At 46.9% G+C, this 23,717-nt stretch overlaps 2 protein-coding genes across 3 annotated transcripts in view; one reads left to right on the top strand and one right to left on the bottom strand.

Annotated features, from left to right (window-relative positions):
* The window catches only part of lnx1 (ligand of numb-protein X 1), an 80,150-nt gene extending 78,325 nt beyond the window's left edge, over positions 1-1,825 (top strand). For both annotated transcript variants that reach the window (XM_065003130.1, XM_029686409.2), the window contains 2 exons: positions 483-641; positions 872-1,825. In XM_065003130.1, the coding sequence (XP_064859202.1) occupies positions 483-641; positions 872-1,007 (295 nt within the window). In that variant the 3' untranslated portion in view covers positions 1,008-1,825. The remainder of the gene's footprint in view (positions 1-482; positions 642-871) is intronic.
* Positions 1,826-1,903: 78 nt separating this feature from the next.
* Positions 1,904-23,717, bottom strand: part of fip1l1a (FIP1 like 1a (S. cerevisiae)) — a 43,065-nt gene continuing 21,251 nt past the window's right edge. Inside the window, 6 exon segments of the mRNA XM_029686411.2 lie at positions 1,904-2,304; positions 2,396-2,542; positions 10,143-10,347; positions 11,394-11,452; positions 16,860-16,908; positions 17,297-17,323. Coding sequence (XP_029542271.2) covers positions 2,160-2,304; positions 2,396-2,542; positions 10,143-10,347; positions 11,394-11,452; positions 16,860-16,908; positions 17,297-17,323 — 632 coding nt within the window. The 3' untranslated portion in view covers positions 1,904-2,159.

Below are 23,717 nucleotides of genomic sequence, written 5' to 3'. Positions count from 1 at the left end.
GAGGGGTATTCCCGTTTCTCATCAGATCTGCCACTGCTGGTATAAAAGTGCTCTTACTGTAAAATAAAATGTATAAAATACAGGAGTAGCTAAAACTCTATTTCTCCCCAACCAGCAAAATGTATAAGAAAAGGGAAAACTAACTAGTGAATCACCCTGGGAATTCAGTCCAGACGGGCAACGGTTCTAACAGGATTTAAATGCAATTTTCACTCACCCCTGGGCAGTGTGAGAGACTGATACTAAAATCGCTCCCTTCTCAGCGCTGTATTTTCACAGCTCTGCCTTACTTGTGGGGAAAAAAAATCATTTCCCCATTCTCATTGGACGACAGCCAAGCAGTTGTTTTTTCTGACAGACTTCCACTGGACTCTGCAATCTCACTGCTGCATACAGTATGTGCACATAGTAATGGCTGGGCACACATTTGGATGCTGGCGGCAGTCTAGAGATTTCCTAAGCTCCGTTTTTGTCCTTTGCAGGCACCTGTACTGCTGCAAAGATATTGTGCTGCGCCGGAGCGCCTCTGGCAGCCTAGGCTTCAGCATCGTGGGGGGGCAGGAGGAGGTCAACTGCAATCAGTCCTTCTTCATCCGCTCCATCGTGGAGGGCACGCCAGCCTACAACGATGGCAGGATACGGTACGGACTACTAAACCTAGAACACACTGGCCAAAGAACCTATATAACTGGCTAATGCCTGTCTGCTGATTCTTCTATTTGTCTGTGACTAATTATATGCAGTATTGGTCTAATCATTACAGTAGTCTTGTATTTACACACAAGTGTTGCTCTATGGGTCTGCTGTACTAGACTGAGTCCATCTCTGCATTAACCCCTCTTCCCCTCTCTCGCTCTGTGTGTGTGTGTAGGTGTGGGGACATTCTGCTGGAGGTGAACGGAAAGAGTACGTGGGGGATGACCCACACAGCCCTGGTGCGTCTACTGAAGGAGCTGCGGGGCAGAATCACCCTGACCATCGTATCCTGGCCAGGCAGCCTGCTGTAGCCCTGCTGCAAGTCGCAGAGCCATGGGGAGGGGCCAACACTGACCAAGAATGTGGGTGGAGCTTTAGACTGGCTTATAATGCTGACCCATACCTTATGGGATGGGCTTACACTAGTGATGTAGCTATGGAAGGCGGACCTTAGAACCCTGACTCCCGATGGACGGCTGAGACTTTGGGGAGTTCAGAGGGGGCCAATCAACCATGTGACAGGAGTTTGACCAAACCCCCCCCCGAGACACTGAGCTGCGAGGATGTGGATCTGTGGCCCCACCCCTGGTGGGTGGGTGGATGGGGAAACATTAGTTCTATGTTAGAGTATGCATTTAATTGGACTCGCATTTCTTTACTGTAACTGTTGGATGTGAAAAAAAAAATACTGATTCAAGTACCGTTTCTCTTTCTTTTCACGTTTGTTTGATGGCCTTTGAATATATTCTTCGTTATGTTTGTACTGACAGTGGCTTTAATGTTCATCTGTTGAGACTGAGGACACATTGCCAAGTAGTCGTCTGTGTTGAGATGTTTTCAGAAGCTGTTGCTAAATTATCAAACCACAGGCAAAAAAAGTAGAGTAAAAAATAAAGTAAAAATGTGTTCATAATCTGTTAAAAGTAATATTAAGGTAAAATTGTGGAGGCCTTACTGATTTTCCTACTTTTGAGAAGAAAAAAAAACAAACTGACTTGGTTTCTGTGTGTGTTTCCGTGGATGAGTCTGGTCTAGGACCATCGAACACAGTTCTGTCTCACGCGTCAGCCTACGTAGTATATCTGATGGTACCTTTGGTAAAATAATCAATAAAGTCATTTGAAAAGGACACTTGTCAGAGCTTCGGCAAGGGTTGGGGTTCACGTGAAATGACCTGGGATAAGATATTTAACACAGCTCACTCAAATTTGAACAATCAACTGAGGTCCAGTCAGCTCCTTTATCCAAACATATCTCTTAAATTCAATAAAACAAAACACGTCTCTCAGATGAGTCAAAATATACAAGTTGTATACAACGTATACATAAAACAATGCTTTGGGTTTTTCACCTTCAAAGTGAACTGAAATATATTAGAGGAGCAGTCCAGTGTCTGATATGTTAAACAGAATGCCTGAGGGTCACAGCGGGTCCCCCTATTGACTGGTGAGAGGGACAGAGAATCACTCTGTGGGCTCTGATTGGTTCTCCTGGTCAGCAGAGAGTTCCTGGCTGGGCTCCTTGTCCTCTCTGCTCCTCTTGACCTTCTTGTGTTTGTGTCTTCGATGACTGTCCCCCTCCTCACTCTCATGTCTCCTCCTGCTGCTACTGTTAACACAGACAATCACTGGTTACTTACACTGTCTACCTGAACATGCCGGTGTCTACTGTGTGTTAAGAGTGTGGATGTGTGCCGTACCTGCTTGAGGACTTGTGTCTCCCCTCCTCTTTGTCTCTGTGTCTCTTCTCTCGGTGTCTCTCTTCTTTCTCTCTGCTGGATCTCTCGTGGTGGTGGCGGTCATATCCTCTCTCCCCATAGTCCCTGTGCCGGTGCCGATCCTCCTCACTGCAATAACAACTCACTGGTCAATAACCACAAACACTGCTTCCTCGCTGAAACATTGAGCCTTCTTATTGGACAATGGACACCACAGTGGCAAAAAAACAGTGATAAGCCAGGTAACATGATTCTATTGGCCCATTTTCTCTGCTCTCTCCTCATGTGTTGCAGGGTCGTTTCTATAGAAAGGCTGGGCCCAGGCGATACCAACACCTTTACTCAAAGCTCTGTTTTTTGACTTTAGTTTAATAGCATGGTGTGGTACAGCCTTTGAACACAAAGCCCACCCATGTCCTCCTGTGACCTTTAGATGAAAGCAACAGCAGCATCCCCCCTATCCTCTGGACTCAAAAACAGCTCCATTATTTACTGGAGGACTCCTGGTCCCACAGGGCCATGCTCTTTCACACCATCATTCACTAACTCACACCTTCCCTTCCCTCCCCTCTCACGACCTCAACAGTGTCTTTTTGTGTGTGTGTGTGTGTGTGTGTGTGTGACACACACACACACACACACACACAGTGGGGGTGTTTTTTTATGCTGCAGAGCTGCAGGTACGACAGTGACAGCAGCTGAAACAGGCATTCACCTCCAGTCTTCTAAAGCAGGGGTTAAAAAAAAATCTACGTCAAGGACTAAGGCTGGGCGATAATACCGCATTTTATTATACAGTACCAGTTAAAAGTTAGGACACCTGCTCATTCCAGGATTTCTCTTTATTTTTATACGTTCTACATTGTAGAATAATCGTGAAAGCATCTAAACTATGAAGCAAAATCAAAATATGTTATATTTGAGATTCTTCAAAGTAGCCACTCTTTTGCCTTGACAGCTTTGCACACTTTTAGCATTATCTCAACCAGCTTCATGAGGTAGTCACCTGGAATGCATTTCAATTAACAGGTTTGCATTGCTAATAGTTCATTTAGAGGAATTTATTTCCTTCTTAATGCTTTTCTAATCAAATCAAACTGTCACAGGCGCCGAATACAACAAGTGTAGACCTTACCGTGAAATGCTTACTTACAAGCCCTTAACAGAGAGGAATAGGCAAAGGATGAATATGTTAGCTAGCTAGCTACATGTAGTAAGAAAACATGTAATGTAACATTAATTAAGGGTCACCTGGAAACACTGACCAACACTTTGCTTCCTACCCTGTTAATGATTCCTCCCTGGTTTATTCATTCATTGTCATGTCAGACAACAATTTATTCAATGTGTTGCCCACTATAGAATTACAATAATCATTATATTACCAAGATTCCAACAGTTCACCAATTAACTAGGCCTATAGTTTTTGCCCATATCATGCTGCGTAGTACAGTGTGGAAATGATAATAAAAGGGCAGGAAATGCGTAAATTGATGAAAATGTGTTTTGTTTGGAGTTGAATAGAACAGTATAAATTGAGAAAGCCCCCTTGAAATCACTTATAATTTTGTGTTGCCACCCTAGGAAAATGAACTACTCAAACATACACTGCTCAAAAAAATAAAAAGGGAACACTTAAACAACACAATGTAACACCAAGTCAATCACACTTCTGTGAAATCAAACTGTCCACTTAGGAAGCAACACTGATTGACAATACATTTCACATGCTGTTGTGCAAAACGGAATAGACAACAGGTGGAAATGATAGGCAATTAGCAAAACACCCCCAATAAAGGAGTGGTTCTGCAGGTGGTGACCACAGACCACTTCTCAGTTCCTATGCTTCCTGGCTGATGCTTTGGTCACTTTTGAATGCTGGCGGTGCTTTCACTCTAGTGGTAGCATGAGACGGAGTCTACAACCCACACAAGTGGCTCAGGTAGTGCAGCTCATCCAGGATGGCACATCAATGCGAGCTGTGGCAAGAAGGTTTGCTGTGTCTGTCAACGTGGTGTCCAGAGCATGGAGGCGCTACCAGGAGACAGGCCAGTACATCAGGAGACGTGGAGGAGAACGTAGAAGGGCAACAACCCAGCAGCAGGACCGCTACCTCCGCCTTTGTGCAAGGAGGAGCACTGCCAGAGCCCTGCAAAATGACCTCCAGCAGGCCACAAATGTGCATGTGTCTGCTCAAACGGTCAGAAACAGACTCCATGAGGGTGGTATGAGGACCCCACAGGTGGGGGTTGTGCTTACAGCCCAACACCGTGCAGGACGTTTGGCATTTGCCAGAGAACACCAAGATTGGCAAATTCGCCACTGGTGCCCTGTGCTCTTCACAGATGAAAGCAGGTTCACATTGAGCACATGTGACAGATGTGACAGTCTGGAGATGCCATGGAGAACGTTCTGCTGCCTGCAACATCCTCCAGCATGACCGTTTTGGCGGTGGGTCAGTCATGGTGTGGGGTGGCATTTCTTTGGGGGGCCGCACAGCCCTCCCATGTGCTCGCCAGAGGTAGGCTGACTGCCATTAGGTACCAAGATGAGATCCTCAGACCCCTTGTGAGACCATATGCTGGTGCGGTTGGCCCTGGGTTCTTCCTAATGCAAGACAATGCTAGACCTCATGTGGCTGGAGTGTGTCAGCAGTTCCTGCAAGAGGAAGGCATTGATGCTATGGACTGGCCCGCCCGTTCCCCAGATCAGAATCCAATTGAGCACATCTGGGACATCATCTCTCGCTCCATCCACCAACGCCACGTTGCACCACAGACTGTCCAGGAGTTGGCGGATGCTTTAGTCCAGGTCTGGGAGGAGATCCCTCAGGAGACCATCCGCCACCTCATCAGGAGCATGCCCAGGCGTTGTAGGGAGGTCATACAGGCACGTGGAGGCCACACACACTACTGAGCCTCATTTTGACTTGTTTTAAGGACATTACATCAAAGTTGGATCAGCCTGTAGTGTGGTTTTCCACTTTAATTTTGAGTGTGACTCCAAATCCAGACCTCCATGGGTTGATAAATTTGATTTCCATTGATAATTTTTGTGTGATTTTGTTGTCAGCACATTCAACTATGTAAAGAAAGTATTATTTAATAAGAATATTTCATTCATTCAGATCTAGGATGTGTTATTTTAGTGTTCCCTTTATTTTTTTGAGCAGTGTATTTTAATAACGGAGCATTTTCTATATTCAAATGGACCCACTGCAACTGAATACAGACATTTTACGAGAAGCGAGGACGAAGATAGTATCCCCAATACCAGGATAGTTGAAACATTTCTACCAACGTTTTGTATAGCCACACCTGTAACTACCAGTATAATGGTCCAACATTTTTGGGTTAAATCACATTACCTTACGTTCCAATCTATAGCTAGTAGTGAGGGTGATTAAATCCAAACCAGAGGTGCGTTGAACAAGGGGAAAGGTTTGCTAACTCTAGCTGACATATTAAAAAAAACGACTTGCCAGAGAGAGCGAGATAGAGAGCGAGAAAGAATTGGCGAGGGCACTAGAACAGTCTGCAGCACCCTGCCTCATCCTACTAGAATCTGAAGTTAAATGTCTACCGTTTGCTGATGAGCTGGTGCTTCTGTCCCCAACCCAGGGGGGCTGTAAACGATCCGAGAGGCAAGGCAAGAAGGGCGTTCTACCAGAGAGAGAGCGAGCTAAGATTAAAGGACTCATTAAATATTTGGGCACTGGCAGTTATTCTATTACCAGTGGGAGTGCAGACCTGAAGGCCTGTTTACAGTCTTCCACAGTTGTTAGCACTAACACACTTATACCCACTTCACAGAGTCACTGTAACTGTGAATGAATAAGTGAGTGCTTCCTAGTGCAGATATAATACAGGAACAAATGCATGAGTGAGAATGAGCTGTGTCACTGTAAGCCTGGGAAACAAGAATGTGTTTCCAAATTCAGTCTCCATTAACACTGAACAGATACAAGCCACCTGTGTAGAGGTGTCAGAAAGAGAAAGTGTGTGTAACTTATACATATGGATTACTATTATAAACACTCAGAACACTAATACAATCCCTGTGTGTGTGTGTGTTGTCATGTTGTCATGGAGAGAGGACAAACCCAGCCCCTCCATAATGAGCTACAGGGATGAGATCACATTCAGAGGACAAGTGTTCACCAAATGGCAAACCAGCTGCCCAGGGTTGTCTGTACCGGGCAGAAGAGACAGAGAAAATATGCTAGTGAGTGTAAAATGTGAGTGGTCGGTGTCTTTAGGAGGTGAGCCTGACAGTTTTGTGTTGCATTAGCTAGTGTTAACCTAGGTGCTAACTCCAAAACATGCCTGGCTGGTGGTCGTGCCAGAAGCTGGCGCCCAGAGGGCTCTGCCTCAGAGGCCATCAGTGGTGCTAAGTAGAGCCCTTAAAGAGCAGCTTGCAGACAGAACATAGACCACTGACACCACTATGCAACCAGGGTGGCCATAGGCCAGAAGGTATGAGCCTCTGCTGCCAACACACACAAAATATATCACTCAATACTCAAAATAGATACCATCGGCACACCTCCATGTACCCAACATGCATCATGCCATGTGATCAGAATGTGGCGTGGGTGCACACACACTGGAGGCATGACCACCCTGGGAGGGAGACAGGGAAACAGGAGCTACCCATGGGGACCAGAACAGAACCACAGTGGCTTTAAGAGCAGTTCTGTCTGTTCCAGTGGGTCTGTCACACACATGGCTGGCCCTCCCCGACTTCCTCCTCCCCTCCTGCGGTTACATTACAGCCTCACAGCCCCTCTTCCCTCATATGACACGAAACACAGCTCTCCCCCATATGATCCTCTGCAGCAGAGAGTTGCGACAGAAAGACACTAGATGATGAACATCACTAGTCACAGCGTGTTTAGGAGGGAGACTGTGAATGTGTAGGGATTCTGTCAAGTAGGCACAGTGAGAGGGAGGGTTGGTAAGCTGCACAGTATTATGGGCATGAGAAGGAGTGGGTGAGCAAGAGGCAGGACGTGTGTATCATACTTGGCATTTATCTGAGTTAATATAAATTAATGAGACATCTGGCTACTGGTCAACCCGACTGTGTGCTGTGGAAATGTAGGGTAGGTGAGTAGAGCACTGAAAATGTGAACGTGTGTGGGTGGTAGACTCAGACTGTAGGGCAGTAGAGCAGAGCACGTTCAAACAGTGCTCCATCGCTGCACTAAACTCAAAAAAGATGTCACTTTCTCTATGGAAGAATGGCGATAGAGTGCCGTCTGAAACAATAGATTGCCTTGTTTGACTTTGAAGGTAGTTGGGCAGCCTCTGCCGCTCTTTGGGCACGGTGCGGGTGAAGCACGTCTTTGTTTCCCAGAGTGCCAGAGCAGTTCTTCCACTGTCGGGAGAAATGGTAACACATGTTAATATACACGAGTGTACAAAACATTAGGAACACCTTCCTAATATTGAGTTGCACCCCCTTTTGTCCTCAGAACAGCCTCAATTTGTTGAGCCATGGTCTCTACAAGGTGTCGAAAGCGTTCCACAAGGATGTTGGTCCATGTTGACTCCAATGCTTCCCATAGTTATGTCAAGTTGGCTGGATGGATGTCCTTTGGGTGGTGGACCATTCTTGTGTCACTTGAGTGGGTTGAGTCACTGATGTGATCTTCCTGTCTGGGTTGGCGCCCCACCTTGGGTTGTGCCGTGGCGGAGATCTTTGTGGGCTATACTCGGCCTTGTCTCAAGATGATAAGTTGGTGGTTGAAGATATCCCTCTAATGGTGTGGGGGCTGTGCTTTGGCAAAGTGGGTGGGGTTATCTCCTTCCTGTTTGGCCCTGTCCGGGGGTATTATCGGATGGGGCCACAGTGTCTCCTGACCCCTCCTGTCTCAGCCTCCAGTATTTATGCTGCAGTAGTTTATGTGTCGGGGGGCTAGGGTCAGTTTGTTATATCTGGAGTACTCCTCTTATCCGGTGTCCTGTGTGAATTTAAGTATGCTCTCTCAAATTCTCTTTCTTTTTCTCTCTCGGAGGACATGAGCCCTAGGACCATGCCTCAGGACTACCTGGCATGATGACTCCTTGCGTTCCCCAGTCCACCTGGCCGTGCTGCTGCTCCAGTTTCAACTGTTCTGCCTGCGGCTATGGAATCCTGACCTGTTCACCGGATGTGCAACCTGTCCCAGACCTATTATTTGACCATGCTGGTCATTTATGAACATTTGAACATCTTGGCCATGTTCTGTTATAATCTCCACCCAGCACAGCCAGAAGAGGACTGGCCACCCCTCATAGCCTGGTTCCTCTCTAGGTTTCTTCCTAGGTTTTGGCCTTTCTAGGGAGTTTTTCCTAGCCAACGTGCTTCAACACCTACATTGCTTACTGTCTGGGGTTTTAGGCTGGGTTTCTGTATAGCACTTTGAGATATCAGCTGATGTACGAAGGGCTATATAAATACATTTGATTTGATACACCAGGGAAACTGTTGAGCATAAAAACCCAGCAGCGTTGCAGTTCTTGAGACACTCAAACCGGTCTGCCTGGCACCTACTACCATATCCTGTTCAAAGGCACTTCAATCGTTTGCCAAGCCCAATCACCTTCAGAATGGCACACATACATAATCCATGTCTCAATAGTCTTAAAACCTTCTTTAACCGTTCTCCTCCCCTTCATCTACAATGATTGAAGTGGATTTAACAAGTGACATCAATAAGGGATCATAGCTTTCACCTGGATTCACCTGGTCAGTCTGTTATGGAAATAGCGGGTGTTCCTAATGATTTGTACACTTCGTGTATGTTAATTGCATGCAAACAAAGGTTGCTCCTCTATCACACGCACAATCATGGCCTCTGATTCTCAGGTGGAGGACTTCTGTAACTGGTCACTGTTATGCCTGAAGTCAATCCAAAACCAACAAGTACGTCTGCTGCAGTGTTGAGAGCAGTTGTATGAAACCAATCGGTACGTCAAGCAAAGCTCTTAACCGTGTCAGCCATAAATGTAGCGTCTGAACTGTGTGCATCTTGCCCTCTGCAGCTCCTTCACTGACTGAATATGTTGTGATCTCTCCACATTCCTCTTGTTGGCCCCTCTGCACCAGACAGTGTGTCTTATAATAGTTATTTCTCAGCTCTATTCCATCCCCTGTTGCAACAGCTGTAGAGCAGACAACCAGGGGTTTCACCTACTACCTACTACCCAACTCCAACCCGAGTGGCAGAGTCAGTAGACATCCCCACCCCTGCCTCCACTTTCCTAATAATACCACCTGGCAACCACTCTAGTCTGAAGGATTGCAGTGTTGCTCTCCTATCTATTCTGTCCTGTTTCCTTCTCTCTCTCTCTCCGCCTGCTGCACATGTGTATGAGGGGAGGCCAGGCTGGGCTGGCACCTACAGTAGATATGCACCCAGCAGCAACATCCAGTACCACAGCTGGCAGCACTGGATCAGCCCAGGCCTGTCTGCCCAACAGTGGAGTCAATTGAGTGTGTGGTGGGAGGATGAGAGAGAGAGAGGGCCATGTGTGGCCAACGATTTCACGGCTCAGCCGTTGTTGCCCCTAGATGTTGCCACTTCACAACACTTACAGTTGACCGGGGCAGCTATAGCAGAGCATAAATTTGATGAACTGACTTGTTGGAAAGGTAGCATCCTATGACGGTGCCACGTTGAAAGTCACTGAGCTCTTCAGTAAGGCCATTCTACTGCCAATGTTTGTCTGTTTGTCTATATCACCTGTTGACGACCTGGGAGGAAGGGTTGTGCTCTCTCTCCCTTTCTCTTTCTTTCTCGTGTCCACGTTCTCTGGTTCGGTCTCTTTCCTTGTGGCGCTCTCGCTCGTTGTCCCGCTGCGCGTAGTACTCCCAGGCCTTGGCACTGTCGAATACCCCGGCCCAGGAGGCTGCTGCGCTACCCGGGGGAGGAGGAGGAGGGTACACACCTGAGGGGAAAAAGCAGGTCAGTCATCTGATTGGAGGAGACACAGTTATATTTCTACACTACACGTGTTCAGCTTCCCCTCCCCAAAATTACGGACTGACTTATGAGGATAGCTATTGAGCCATTGTATTCAACTTTCTGCTAAGAAAAATCGAAATGACAGCACAATAAATGAACAATGTAACTTCAGAGTGCAGTGCTTCACCAAAACAAATAATCTCTCATAACAGGATTTTTAGAAAGAGCCACAAACATGCTAATCTAACTCAAACAGCATATTTAGGACAGTTGCTGAGGAGGGAAACAGAACAAACCAAAGTTGTGTTAATTGTTAGACTTTTCTGGAGAAAAAAAATCTACATGTTAAAACTTTTTCAGAGCCCTTCTCTTACACCGTACACACAATTCAAAACTTGAGGCTTTGATTAAAACACACCAGTTGAAGGGTCAATTTTCTTCAGAAAGAAAATAATTTTACATGTTCCAAAAATGTCAGCGGAAGCAGGAAATGGTGTGAATGACTGATAGTTGGTTCCTCCAGTGGAATAGCCCACAAATGTCCCATTATATCCCTAAGCTCCAGAGGCATCACTGGCACATGTATTGACCTTCACATCCCTTCCATTAGTGACTTGAAGGTCAAGATAAAATTCCATAATTTGGTGTTTTGTTGATGGTGGTGGAAAACGCTGTCTCAGGCAGTGCTCCAGAATCTCCCATAAGTGTTCAATTGGGTTGAGATCTGGTGATTGACCTGGCCATGGCATTTGACTTACATTGTTTATCATCATCATCATCCTCCTCCTCCTCTGTGGAGATAGCCATGTTAGGCAAAACAGCATTTATTTACATGACCCTAAGCATGATGGGATGTTAATTGCTTAATCTCAGGAACCACACCTGTGGGGCAGCACCTGCTTTCAATATACTTTGTATCCCTCATTTAATCAAGTGTTTCCATCATTTCGGGAAGTTACCTGTACAAACTGCAAGATGTGAATGTGACATCCTCTATCATTTCCACTCTGTACTCTAGGAGAGGCCTACCTGGAGGGAAGGGGGGGTACGGTGGAGCTGAGCGACCATCATAGCCTCCAGGGCGTCCACTGGTAGGGAGAACATAGAGAACGTCATTGCGAGGTCACATCATTCACACACACACGAAACAACTACACAAGCCAGAAGCGTATAACACACAGTCCACTCTAGGAGAAACACATTTGTACTCCTGTGTATCTGATTAGAGTTTTCATCCACATCTCTAGATCATACAGCAGTGTATCTATTTTGAACTTGAATGGCCATAACAGCAGAATAATTGCTACAGTATAGTGTTCCATGGAGACGGTAAGAACAGGACTGGGGCCCTTGATGGCTGGAGTAGTGTCCGACGGCCTAGTAGTAGGCCACGTAGTCCTAATGTTCAGCTCAACCCTCTAACCTCTGGTTGACACCACATGTGACCGAGTAGTGGCTCTCACATTCTCCTAAACATATGGAAAACTTCAGGCAAACACACGTCACGGATAAAATGAGAACAAATAACGTCTAACAATTGGACTGAGAGCAGCCAGTCAGCCCGTGGCAGCCAGAACACTCAGCGCAGGAAGTCATTCATTTTAATGGTCGATAAAAGAAAGAAGGCAAATAAACGTATGGAGTTCAAAAAAGAAACAATGAAAAAAGAAAGGAAGGTAAGGGAACGGGTCTGGTAACTTAACGATCAAAGAGCTCTTCAAAATTCAGAGCTCCATTTCCCGCCTGTTTGATGTGACTGGCTCGTTGTCAAGGCGCAGCACTCGCCCGCCAACCAGGGGGGAGGAAGAGGGAGGCAGGGGGGGGGGGTGTATTACTGATATTGGCAGGATCCACCGCCACAGCCTGGCGACACGCTCGCTTAGTTACAATTTAAATTTTCCACACGGGCCCGAAGGTGAAGAGGGTGAGGCCCGTCTAAGAGGACTGCTTCTCACCAGGTGTGTCCCCAAACATACTGATCTATAAATACTCCCACCTGCTCCCTCTTTTAGGCCTGGCAGGCTTCTCTCTGTGGAATGACTGGAAAATGAGGAACAGTGGTAGAAGGCGGATGGATGGGTCTATTTGTGAATGGATACATGCAGGATGACTTGGCTGTGGCCCTTACAGATGGGGATCATTACTCTTGGCAGTGTTTAATGGTTAATCAGTGTACAGGACTTCCCCACACCACTTTGCCTGTAATCACCATAAACATTTAAAAAAAATTAAACTCAATCTATGCAGGAAATGTAGTGCCTTTAGAGGCAGACTGTCATAGGGGAGTCAGTGCAGTACAGAAACAGAGTTGGGAGGCACATTCCTCTGTGGCTGATTGGTCAAGAGGAGGAAATGGGTCAGAGGACCAATTGGGGTTCCATGGCAGTTGGCTCTCAGAAAAGAGAGAGACGTAGGGTGAGTATGTGAGATCAACAAAGAGAGGAGTGGGTCTTATACTCTCCCTGGGGCTGGGCCTAAGGAGGCCCCTGAACTGGGCCTAAGGAGGCCCCTGGGCCTCAAAGTCACTGGCAGAAGAATCAGAGCTCAGGACCATGCCAGTACTACCTGCAGTTCCTAAAATCCCCTTAGGGAAAAATTCAACACAATATTCAAAGTCAGGAGTGTGTATGTGTGTGTGCACACATCAGAATGAGAGAAAGACGTTTGAAGGTAAAAGAGGAAATGATTAATACATGTGAGTGGAGATGGCTGGAAGAGAGAGACAAGGATTTGGCAGAGGACAGCTGTGAGAGGAACCATCCTGTAAGTGAAAAACTCACCAGAACCAGGCTGGCGGAGAAAGCAGAGTTGGGTGGAACAGACGGGACAGTCAGAGCAATGACTGTATGCTAGCAGGATAGTCCCTATCTCCGATCTTCTTTGCTGATAGCGATGTTGGTTTCCATAAGTTGGTCTAATTTAGCATGTATGGTAGGCTTAACCTTTAGCTACATCTTCCAATTCAAAGGAGCTAAAAAAAAAAGTTAATGACAAAATGTTTGTTTTGTGTGACTACAGCTCTAGCGATAAAACGCAAAAATAGAGACACTTTCTAATTGAGCGAGGCGTCAAAGCAGACAACCCACCCGCACTGCTTCGGTTGGGTTATTATAATTCAAAACAATGCATTCTAAAATAAAATCACACGCCTCGCACGCTCTGCTTTGGTGAGTTTAGACCATTAGACTGGAGACTGGTGAGTGGTGATTGAATTCAGACAGACAGATAAAGGAAATTAGGGGAACATTTTATTTAGAATAGAAAGTCAGAAAAACAGGCAGACAGGAAGCAGGATAGACAGACAAAAGAAAAAGGGAGGCAAAGAAATTGAAATAACTAAATCCACGTGGGTAGATAAACAAAATAAATAAATCAACAGAATAAAAAAGGCAACGATGCAATTAGGCCATGTAAGAACATCCAGACACAGCCTGAGCCTGCAGCAGAACATGGCCCTGTGGTGATCTAAGTGGTATAAATTCAAGCTGAGTTGTGGGAGTATGCAGAAAGGCTGTGACTTGAGGCTGTTTTGTTAAGGAGAGTGGGAGCAAGGGAATGAGGGAGGGAGGCATTGGATAGTAACTGATAAACAGGAGACTGAAGTCACAAACAGGAGATTACTCTCCTGGTTTAACTGCCTTATTTGGCCACTCCTCCAACTACAAGGTCAGGGATGGAGCACAGTGAAGCAAAACCCGAAAAAGGGTCAAATACGTATTCAAATGTTCTCTCGGTCTGTAGACAGGCATAGGGATTTGATTTGACTAAATCGTGTAGAGCTTAAAAATGGTTTGTTCTCAGTTGCAACACTCACTACATCTTCCACTACAGAGTTCCAGTGAAGGTAAATATTAACGCTACAGCATACAATGACATTCTAGACGATTCTGTGCTTCCAACTTTGTGGCAACAGTTTGGGGAAGGCCCAATCCTGTTTCAGCATGACAATGCCCCGTGCCAAAGCGAGGTCCATACAGAAATGGTTTGTCGAGATCGGTGTGAAAGAACTTGACTGGCTTGCACAGAGCCCTGACCTCAACCCCATCGGACACCTTTGGGATGAATTGTAACGCTGACTGCGAGCCAGGCCTGATCGCCCAACATCAGTGTCTGACCTCACTAAAGCGCTTGGGGCTGAATGCAAGTCCCCCCAGCAATGTACCAACATCTAGTGGAAAGGCTTCCCAGAAGAGTGGAGGCTGTTATAGCAGCAAAGTGAGGACCAACTCCATATTAATGCCGATGATTTTGGAAAGAGATGTTCGACAAGCAGGTGTTCACATAAAAGCTTACCTTGACTTGGAAGAGTTCCAGTGTTGGATAGCCATAGCCAGCTAGGCAACATAGCATCCCTCTTTATTTGAGCCAGGTGTTTGAGTAGGCTAAACTAACTAGCTGCATTCACTAGCTTAGTAAGTGAAAAAATATATAGGTTGGAGGACGAAGTTGTCATAATTACAGTGCAAGTCTATGGAAGGGGGTAAAAACCACAAGCCTCCTAGGTTTTGTATTGAATTCAATGTAACCAGAGGGCGGAAACTAGCTGTCCTCCGGCTACACCATGGTGCAACCGTACATAGTGCTGTTGAGGCTACTGTAGACCTTTGCAAAACAGTTTGTTTAAAACAATTATTTTGTGACGTGAATATAGTTATGTAAAAATAACAACTTTAATAAACTCAGCAAAAATAGAAACGTCCTCACTGTCAACTGCATTTATTTTCAGCAAACTTAACATGTGTAAATATTTGTATGAACATAAGATTCAACAACTGACAAACTTAACAATTCCACAGACATGTGACTAACTGAAAGGGGGGGGGGTCAAGTCCTCACCCTCCGATCCAACAGGTCCCAGACGTGCTCAATGGGATTGAGATCCAGGCTCGTCGCTGGCTATGCCAGAACACTGACATTCATGTCTTGCAGGAAATCATGCACAGAACGAGCAGTATGGCTGGTGGCATTGTCATGCTGGAGGGTCATGTCAGAATGAGCCTGCAGGAAGGGTACCACATGAGGGAGGAGGATGTCTTCCCTGTAAAGCACAGCGTTGTGATTGCCTGCAATGACAACAAGCTCAATCCGATGATGCTGTGACACACCGCCCCAGATCATGAAAGACCTCCACCTCCAAATCGATCCCGCTCCAGAGTACAGGCCTCGGTGTAACGCTCATTCCTTCAACGATAAATGCGAATCCGACCATCACCCCTGGTGAGACAAAACCGCGACTTGTTAGTAAAGAGTACTTTTTGCCAGTCCTGTCTGGTCCAGCGACGTTGGGTTTGTACCCATAGGCGACATTGTGACTGGTAGGCCTACAAGCCCTCAGTCCAGTCTCTCTCAGCCTACTGTGGACAGTCTGAGCACAGATGGAGATTGTGCATTCCTGGTGTAACTCGGGCAGTTGTTGTTGCCATCCTCTACCTGTCCCACAGGTGTGATGTTTGGATGTACTGATCCTGTGCAGGGGTTGTTACACGTGGTCTGCCACTGCAAGGACGATCAGCTGTCCATCCTGTCTCCCTGTAGTGCCGTCTTAGGCATTCCACAGTACGGACATTGCAATTTATTGCCCTGGCCACATCTGCAGTCCTCATGCCTCCTTGCAGCATGCCGGAGGCACGTTCACGCAGAGGAGCAGGGACCCTGGGCATCTTTCTTTTGGTGTTTTTCAGAGTGAGTAGAAAGGCCTCTTTCATGTCCTAAGTTTTCATAACTGTGACCTTAATTGTCTAAGCTGTTAGTGTCTTAACGACCCTTCCACAGGTGCATGTTCATTAATTGTTTATGGTTCATTGAACAAGCATGGGAAACCGTGTCTAAACCCTTTACAATGAAGATCTGTGAAGCCATTTGGATTTTTACGAAGCATCTTTTAAAGACAGGGTCCTGAAAAAGGGACGTTTCTTTTTTTGCTGAGTTTATTTCACCATTTTTTATTAAAGCTGCTGAGAAGCCACTGCTCTAAATTCTTAATTTCAACTGAGCGTTTATCCCTGTCAATCAAGCAATGGTAGCTGTCATCAATGAACCGTCAATACATATCTACAATAATCTCTCTAAATACATTCATCTCCTTCCCTGTGAAGGGATTACTGAGATTCTGGCATTTAAGCCTTTGTTCTAATTACCCAGAGTCAGATAAACGTGTGGATACCATCAAATACATAAAAATGCTATCCACGTGTTTATCGGACCCTGGGTAATTAGAACATGCCAGAATCTAGCAGTATCCCTTTGACTTGTATATGTCTATATGATCCTTTTCATTATCTCTTGCCTGCGTGTTCTCCTGGCTCCAGTCTGTCTGGTTGGGCAGTAGCTGTGTTCTCGCCCTTCTCCTGCTCTGTCTCCATTTATGTCATTGTCTCCAGCCTTTCTCCTTCTGTCGCTCCTGATCCTACTCCCCCTGTAGTGCAGCCTGTACAAACAACCAGAACGCTATCGTTCTGTAGACAGACAGACAGACACAGGACAGAACAGACTCACCTGTCTAAGGTGGGAATCAGAGAAGGAGGTGGTGCGCCAGGAGGGTAGCCTGCAGGAGAGACGACACCGTCTGTCAGGTCATCAAGTCGTGATTACTGGGCATAAACAGATAGCAGAAAACGTTTCTTCCAGACCCCGGAAAGGCAACCGTTGCTCACCGCGTTGGACCAGAATCATGACAGTATTGTTGAATATTGCATCAGTTTCATTTCTCATAGGCATTAAACATGTTCAAATTCCCCTCTTCTCACGATGCTAACTTTAAAAAACTACTATTGCTAACTAGTTTTGTTTTCACCAAACATTCATGGTTAAGCCATCATTCATCATTGACAATCCACTATCAACAACATCCACCATGCACAACATCCAGTGTAGACCAGAACCAACATCGGTGACACAAAATATCCTGTTTCCATCACAGTAGAAATGCTTACCAGGTGGAGGAACATTGATGGGGATCCCTGGAAGGCACATCAACACGAACAGACACAGTTATAATAATATCAGGTAAAAACAACGTTATCGCTCCAATCTTCAACAGAACAGTCAGTCAGACACCATGGCAGCAGGTAGAGAGTAGGCCTAATGTACAAATGAAAACTCCTCCCACCCCAGAAAATTTAATATTTTATAAGATCCCACACAACACAGTAGTTAATGACCTCTGATGGCTTTTTATCTGAGGTCATTGGACATACACTAAATATACAAAAGTATGTGGACACCTCTTTTAATTAGTAGATTCGGCTAATTCAGCCACACTTGTTGCATAAAATTGAGCACACAGCCATGCACTCTCCATAGACAAACATTGGCAGTAGAATTGCCTTACTGAAGAGCGGTGACTTTCAGCGTGGCACTGTCATAGGATGCCACCTTTCCAACAAGTCGATGTGTAAAATTTCTGCCCTGCTACAGCTGCCTCGGTCAACTGTAAGTGCTGTTATGGTTAAGTGGAAACGTCTAGGAGAAACAACGGATCAGACGCAAAGTGGTAGGCCACACACGTTCACAGAACGGGACCGCCGCAATTGGAGCAGTGGAAACACATTCTCTGGAGTGATGAGTCACGCTTCACCATCTGGCAGTCTGACTGATGAATCTGGATTTGGCAGATGCCAGGAGAACGCTACCTGCCTGAATTTATAGTGCCGACTGTAAAGTTCGGTGGAGGAGGGATAATGATCTGGGGCTGTTTGTCGGGCTAGGCCCCTTCAGTGAAGGGAAATCTTAACGCTACAGCATACAATGACATTCTAGACGATTCTGTGCTTCCAACTTTGTGGCAACAGTTTGGGGAAGGCCCAATGCTGTTTCATCATGACAATGCCCCCGTGCACAAAGCGAGGTCGAGATCGGTGTGGAAGAACTTGACTGGCCTGCACAGAGCCCTGACCTCAACCCCATCAAACACCTTTGGGATGAATTGGAACACCGACTGCAAGGCAGGCCTAATCGCCCAACATCAGTGCCCGACCTCACGAATGCTCATGGCTGAATGGAAGCAAGTCCCTGCAGCAATGTTCCAACATCTAGTCGAAAGCCTTCCCAGAAGAGTGGAGGCTGTTATAGCAGCACAGGGGAGACCAACTCCATTAGTTCCGGGTTGGAGCGATCTGGTCGCATCCGCGCTTCGGTCTGCAGGTTGTATAACTTTTTCATTACATTTCATTACATTTCATTATAGTACAACGGTCTGATTTGTCTAATCTTAGCAATTTCTTCTTAGCTAGCTACATAGTCGTCGTTGTATCAAAGATAATTGCGTAATTATCGTATTTCGTCGTCTCCTATCTGTCCAACACGTTCACCGTCTACCGTAGCACTGTAGTAACTATCACACTCAACTGAACGACTTGATTAGTGTAGTGTTAGCTAGCTACATAGCTAGCTACATAGTTGTCTTTGCTGTCTTCGTATCCAAGATAATTGTGTAGCTTAGAGTGTGGAGTCTTAGAGTGATAATTGCGTTATTATCGTATTTCGTCGCCCTCCTATCTGCCTAGCAGCTAGCCAGCTAGCATACGTTCACCGGCTACCGTAGCACTGTAGTAACTATCACACTCAACCGAACGACTTGATTAGTGTAGTATTAGATAGCTACATAGTTGTCTTTGCTGTCTTCGTATCCAAGATAATTGTGTAGTTTAGAGTGTGTAGTCTTAGAGTGATTATCTTAATTCACCGAGGTTAGCTAGCCAGCTATTTTGTCGTCCTTAACGTAGGAGACACTCCTAGCTAGCCAATAGCCAGCCAACGTCTACTGAATAGAACTTTCGCATTCCGGTCGCATTCCGCGTCGCTCCACAGGTAGTATCACTTTTTCATTTCATTTCATTACAGTCCCAACGGTGTGATTTGTTTGATCGACATAGCCGTCTTTGTTTCAAAGATAATTGTGTAGTCTAGAGCGATTTTCTAGGTTAGCTAGCCAGCTATTGTCGTTCTCCTAACGCAACGTAACGTAACCAACACTGCTAGCTAGCCAGCTAGCTCCCGAAAAGCATCATTGTAGAAACTTCACACTCAACGGTACGACTTGATTAGGGTAGTGTCAACAACGCAGCTAGCCTACCCCAGCAGTACTCTATCATTTTAATCATTTTAGTCAATTAGATTCTTGCTACGTAAGCTTAACTTTCTGAACATTCGAGACGTGTAGTCCACTTGTCATTCCAATCTCCTCTGCATTAGCGTAGCCTCTTCTCTAGCCTGTCAACTATGTGTCTGTCTATCCCTGTTCTCTCCTCTCTGCACAGACCATACAAACGCTCCACACCGCATGGCCGCAGCCACCCTAATCTGGTGGTCCCAGCGCGCACGACCCACGTGGAGTTCCAGGTCTCCGGTAGCCTCTGGAACTGCCGATCTGCGGCCAACAAGGCAGAGTTCATCTCAGCCTATGCCTCCCTCCAGTCCCTCGACTTCTTGGCTCTGACGGAAACATGGATCACCACAGACAACACCGCTACTCCTACTGCTCTCTCTTCGTCCGCCCACGTGCTCTCGCACACCCCGAGAGCTTCTGGTCAGCGGGGGTGGTGGCACCGGGATCCTCATCTCTCCCAAGTGGTCATTCTCTCTTTCTCCCCTTACCCATCTGTCTATCGCCTCCTTTGAATTCCATGCTGTCACAGTTACCAGCCCTTTCAAGCTTAACATCCTTATCATTTATCGCCCTCCAGGTTCCTCGGAGAGTTCATCAATGAGCTTGATGCCTTGATAAGCTCCTTTCCTGAGGACGGCTCACCTCTCACAGTTCTGGGCGACTTTAACCTCCCCACGTCTACCTTTGACTCATTCCTCTCTGCCTCCTTCTTTCCACTCCTCTCCTCTTTTGACCTCACCCTCTCACCTTCCCCCCTACTCACAAGGCAGGCAATACGCTCGACCTCATCTTTACTAGATGCTGTTCCTCCACTAACCTCATTGCAACTCCCCTCCAAGTCTCCGACCACTACCTTGTATCCTTTTCCCTCTCGCTCTCATCCAACACTTCCCACACTGCCCCTACTCGGATGGTATCGCGCCGTCCCAACCTTCGCTCTCTCTCCCCCGCTACTCTCTCCTCTTCCATCCTATCATCTCTTCCCTCTGCTCAAACCTTCAACCAATCTTCTGATTCTGCCTCCTCAACCCTCCTCTCCTCCCTTTCTGCATCCTTTGACTCTCTATGTCCCCTATCCTCCAGGCCGGCTCGGTCCTCCCCTCCCGCTCCGTGGCTCGACGACTCATTGCGAGCTCACAGAACAGGGCTCCGGGCAGCCGAGCGGAAATGGAGGAAAACTCGCCTCCCTGCGGACCTGGCATCCTTTCACTCCCTCCTCTCTACATTTTCCTCCTCTGTCTCTGCTGCTAAAGCCACTTTCTACCACTCTAAATTCCAAGCATCTGCCTCTAACCCTAGGAAGCTCTTTGCCACCTTCTCCTCCCTCTTGAATCCTCCTCCCCCTCCCCCTCCTCCCTCTCTGCAGATGACTTCGTCAACCATTTTGAAAAGAAGGTCGACGACATCCGATCCTCGTTTGCTAAGTCAAACGACACCGCTGGTTCTGCTCACACTGCCCTACCCTGTGCTCTGACCTCTTTCTCCCCTCTCTCTCCAGATGACATCTCGCGTCTTGTGACGGCCGGCCGCCCAACAACCTGCCCGCTTGACCCTATCCCCTCCTCTCTTCTCCAGACCATCTCCGGTGACCTTCTCCCTTACCTCACCTCGCTCATCAACTCATCCCTGACCGCTGGCTACGTCCCTCCCGTCTTCAAGAGAGCGAGAGTTGCACCCCTTCTGAAAAACCTACACTCGATCCCTCCGATGTCAACAACTACAGACCAGTATCCCTTCTTTCTTTTCTCTCCAAAACTCTTGAACGTGCCGTCCTTGGCCAGCTCTCCCGCTATCTCTCTCAGAATGACCTTCTTGATCCAAATCAGTCAGGTTTCAAGACTAGTCATTCAACTGAGACTGCTCTTCTCTGTATCACGGAGGCGCTCCGCACTGCTAAAGCTAACTCTCTCTCCTCTGCTCTCATCCTTCTAGACCTATCGGCTGCCTTCGATACTGTGAACCATCAGATCCTCCTCTCCACCCTCTCCGAGTTGGGCATCTCCGGCGCGGCCCACGCTTGATTGCGTCCTACCTGACAGGTCGCTCCTACCAGGTGGCGTGGCGAGATTCCGTCTCCTCACCACGTGCTCTCACCACTGGTGTCCCCCAGGCTCTGTTCTAGGCCCTCTCCTATTCTCGCTATACACCAAGTCACTTGGCTCTGTCATAACCTCACATGGTCTCTCCTATCATTGCTATGCAGACGACACACAATTAATCTTCTCCTTTCCCCTTCTGACGACCAGGTGGCGAATCGCATCTCTGCATGTCTGGCAGACATATCAGTGTGGATGACGGATCATCACCTCAAGCTGAACCTCGGCAAGACGGAGCTGCTCTTCCTCCCGGGGAAGGACTGCCCGTTCCATGATCTCGCCATCACGGTTGACAATTCCATTGTGTCCTCGTCCCAGAGCGCTAAGAACCTTGGCGTGATCCTGGACAACACCCTGTCGTTCTCAAATAACATCAAGGCGGTGGCCCGTTCCTGTAGGTTCATGCTCTACAACATCCGCAGAGTACGACCCTGCCTCACACAGGAAGCGGCGCAGGTCCTAATCCAGGCACTTGTCATCTCCCGTCTGGATTACTGCAACTCGCTGTTGGCTGGGCTCCCTGCCTGTGCCATTAAACCCCTACAACTCATCCAGAACGCCGCAGCCCGTCTGGTGTTCAACCTTCCCAAGTTCTCTCACGTCACCCCGCTCCTCCGCTCTCTCCACTGGCTTCCAGTTGAAGCTCGCATCCGCTACAAGACCATGGTGCTTGCCTACGGAGCTGTGAGGGGAACGGCACCTCAGTACCTCCAGGCTCTGATCAGGCCCTACACCCAAACAAGGGCACTGCGTTCATCCACCTCTGGCCTGCTCGCCTCCCTACCACTGAGGAAGTACAGTTCCCGCTCAGCCCAGTCAAAACTGTTCGCTGCTCTGGCCCCCCAATGGTGGAACAAACTCCCTCACGACGCCAGGACAGCGGAGTCAATCACCACCTTCCGGAGACACCTGAAACCCCACCTCTTTAAGGAATACCTAGGATAGGATAAAGTAATCCTTCTCCCCCCCCCCCCCTTAAAAGACCTAGATGCACTATTGTAAAGTGGCTGTTCCACTGGATGTCATAAGGTGAAAGCACCAATTTGTAAGTCGCTCTGGATAAGAGCGTCTGCTAAATGACTTAAATGTAAAAAATGTAAATGTAATTAATGCCCATGAGTTTGGAAAGAGATGTTCGTCGAGCAGGTGTCCACATACTTTTGGTCATGTAGTGTATCACTGCTCGAGGCCAACAACTGTACTACTCATCATGAGCCAATCATCTGTGTGCACACATGCAAGCAAGCAGACAGTAAAATAAGCTGCCACAACCACCACATTATCTTTTATTAGGCTTTATCGTATTTAGGAGATTTCGGTTTGAGGCAGAAAAACTTGAAAACAGGCATATCCTATATTGGGGAGGTGCCAGAATGTCAAAACAGAATCACACACCCCTCTAACATTCATAAAACCAGCCCCAGTCAAATGGCTGACTGCACTTGTAAATGAACCCACTATTTTATGCTAGAAGCTTTCATGTCTGGGAGTGACACACAAACTGCCCTTCAAAACACGCACACACACAAACTCCTTTGAAGAGGCTAAAACACTACACACACATCTGGGCACCATGCCTTTGTTTTTTCACAAAGACCCCTGATGTGAGTAAATTTCAGAGAAGTTTTCATCAACAGAAAAAAAAGCGTAAAGAGCTGAAAAAAAAAGAAGAAAAGTAAGTTTGTGAAGTTTTAAAAGAGCATGCAGTAGCTCCCCTGCGTTGAGAGTGAAATGTAGAAGTGTCTTCCTTCCCTCTCACTGTGGAAACAGGGGCTGAACTACTCACTATGGAGAACCAAAGCCTTTGATACCTCAGACACCTGGTAACTAAGGGGAGCCACACAGCTAGTAAGATCGCAGATGAACCTCCTCACAGAGAAAAATAGTCCTTCCTTGATGCAGGAGCAGAGGGACACTGAAAACAAATCTCTGGACATGGTGCCGTCTGCCTCTCCTGCTGCTGGTCTAGTTTCAGGCACTGCATTTATTGACAGAACAACCCTGAAGGCACAGTGCAATGGGTTTCACTAGGACCTGGCCTGGAGGAAACTGAACCACACAAAAACACTCAAAGAAACACTGCCCTGCAACAAAGCACTCAACTAAAAGCTTCACATGCATACATCCATCCAGAATACATAGAACATAACA

This window comes from Oncorhynchus nerka, linkage group LG17, assembly GCF_034236695.1.
Source record: "Oncorhynchus nerka isolate Pitt River linkage group LG17, Oner_Uvic_2.0, whole genome shotgun sequence".
In the NCBI taxonomy this organism is placed as follows: Eukaryota; Metazoa; Chordata; class Actinopteri; order Salmoniformes; family Salmonidae; genus Oncorhynchus; species Oncorhynchus nerka.
Note: the sequence above shows the minus strand (reverse complement) of the source record. Positions and strands in the feature narration are given on the sequence as shown.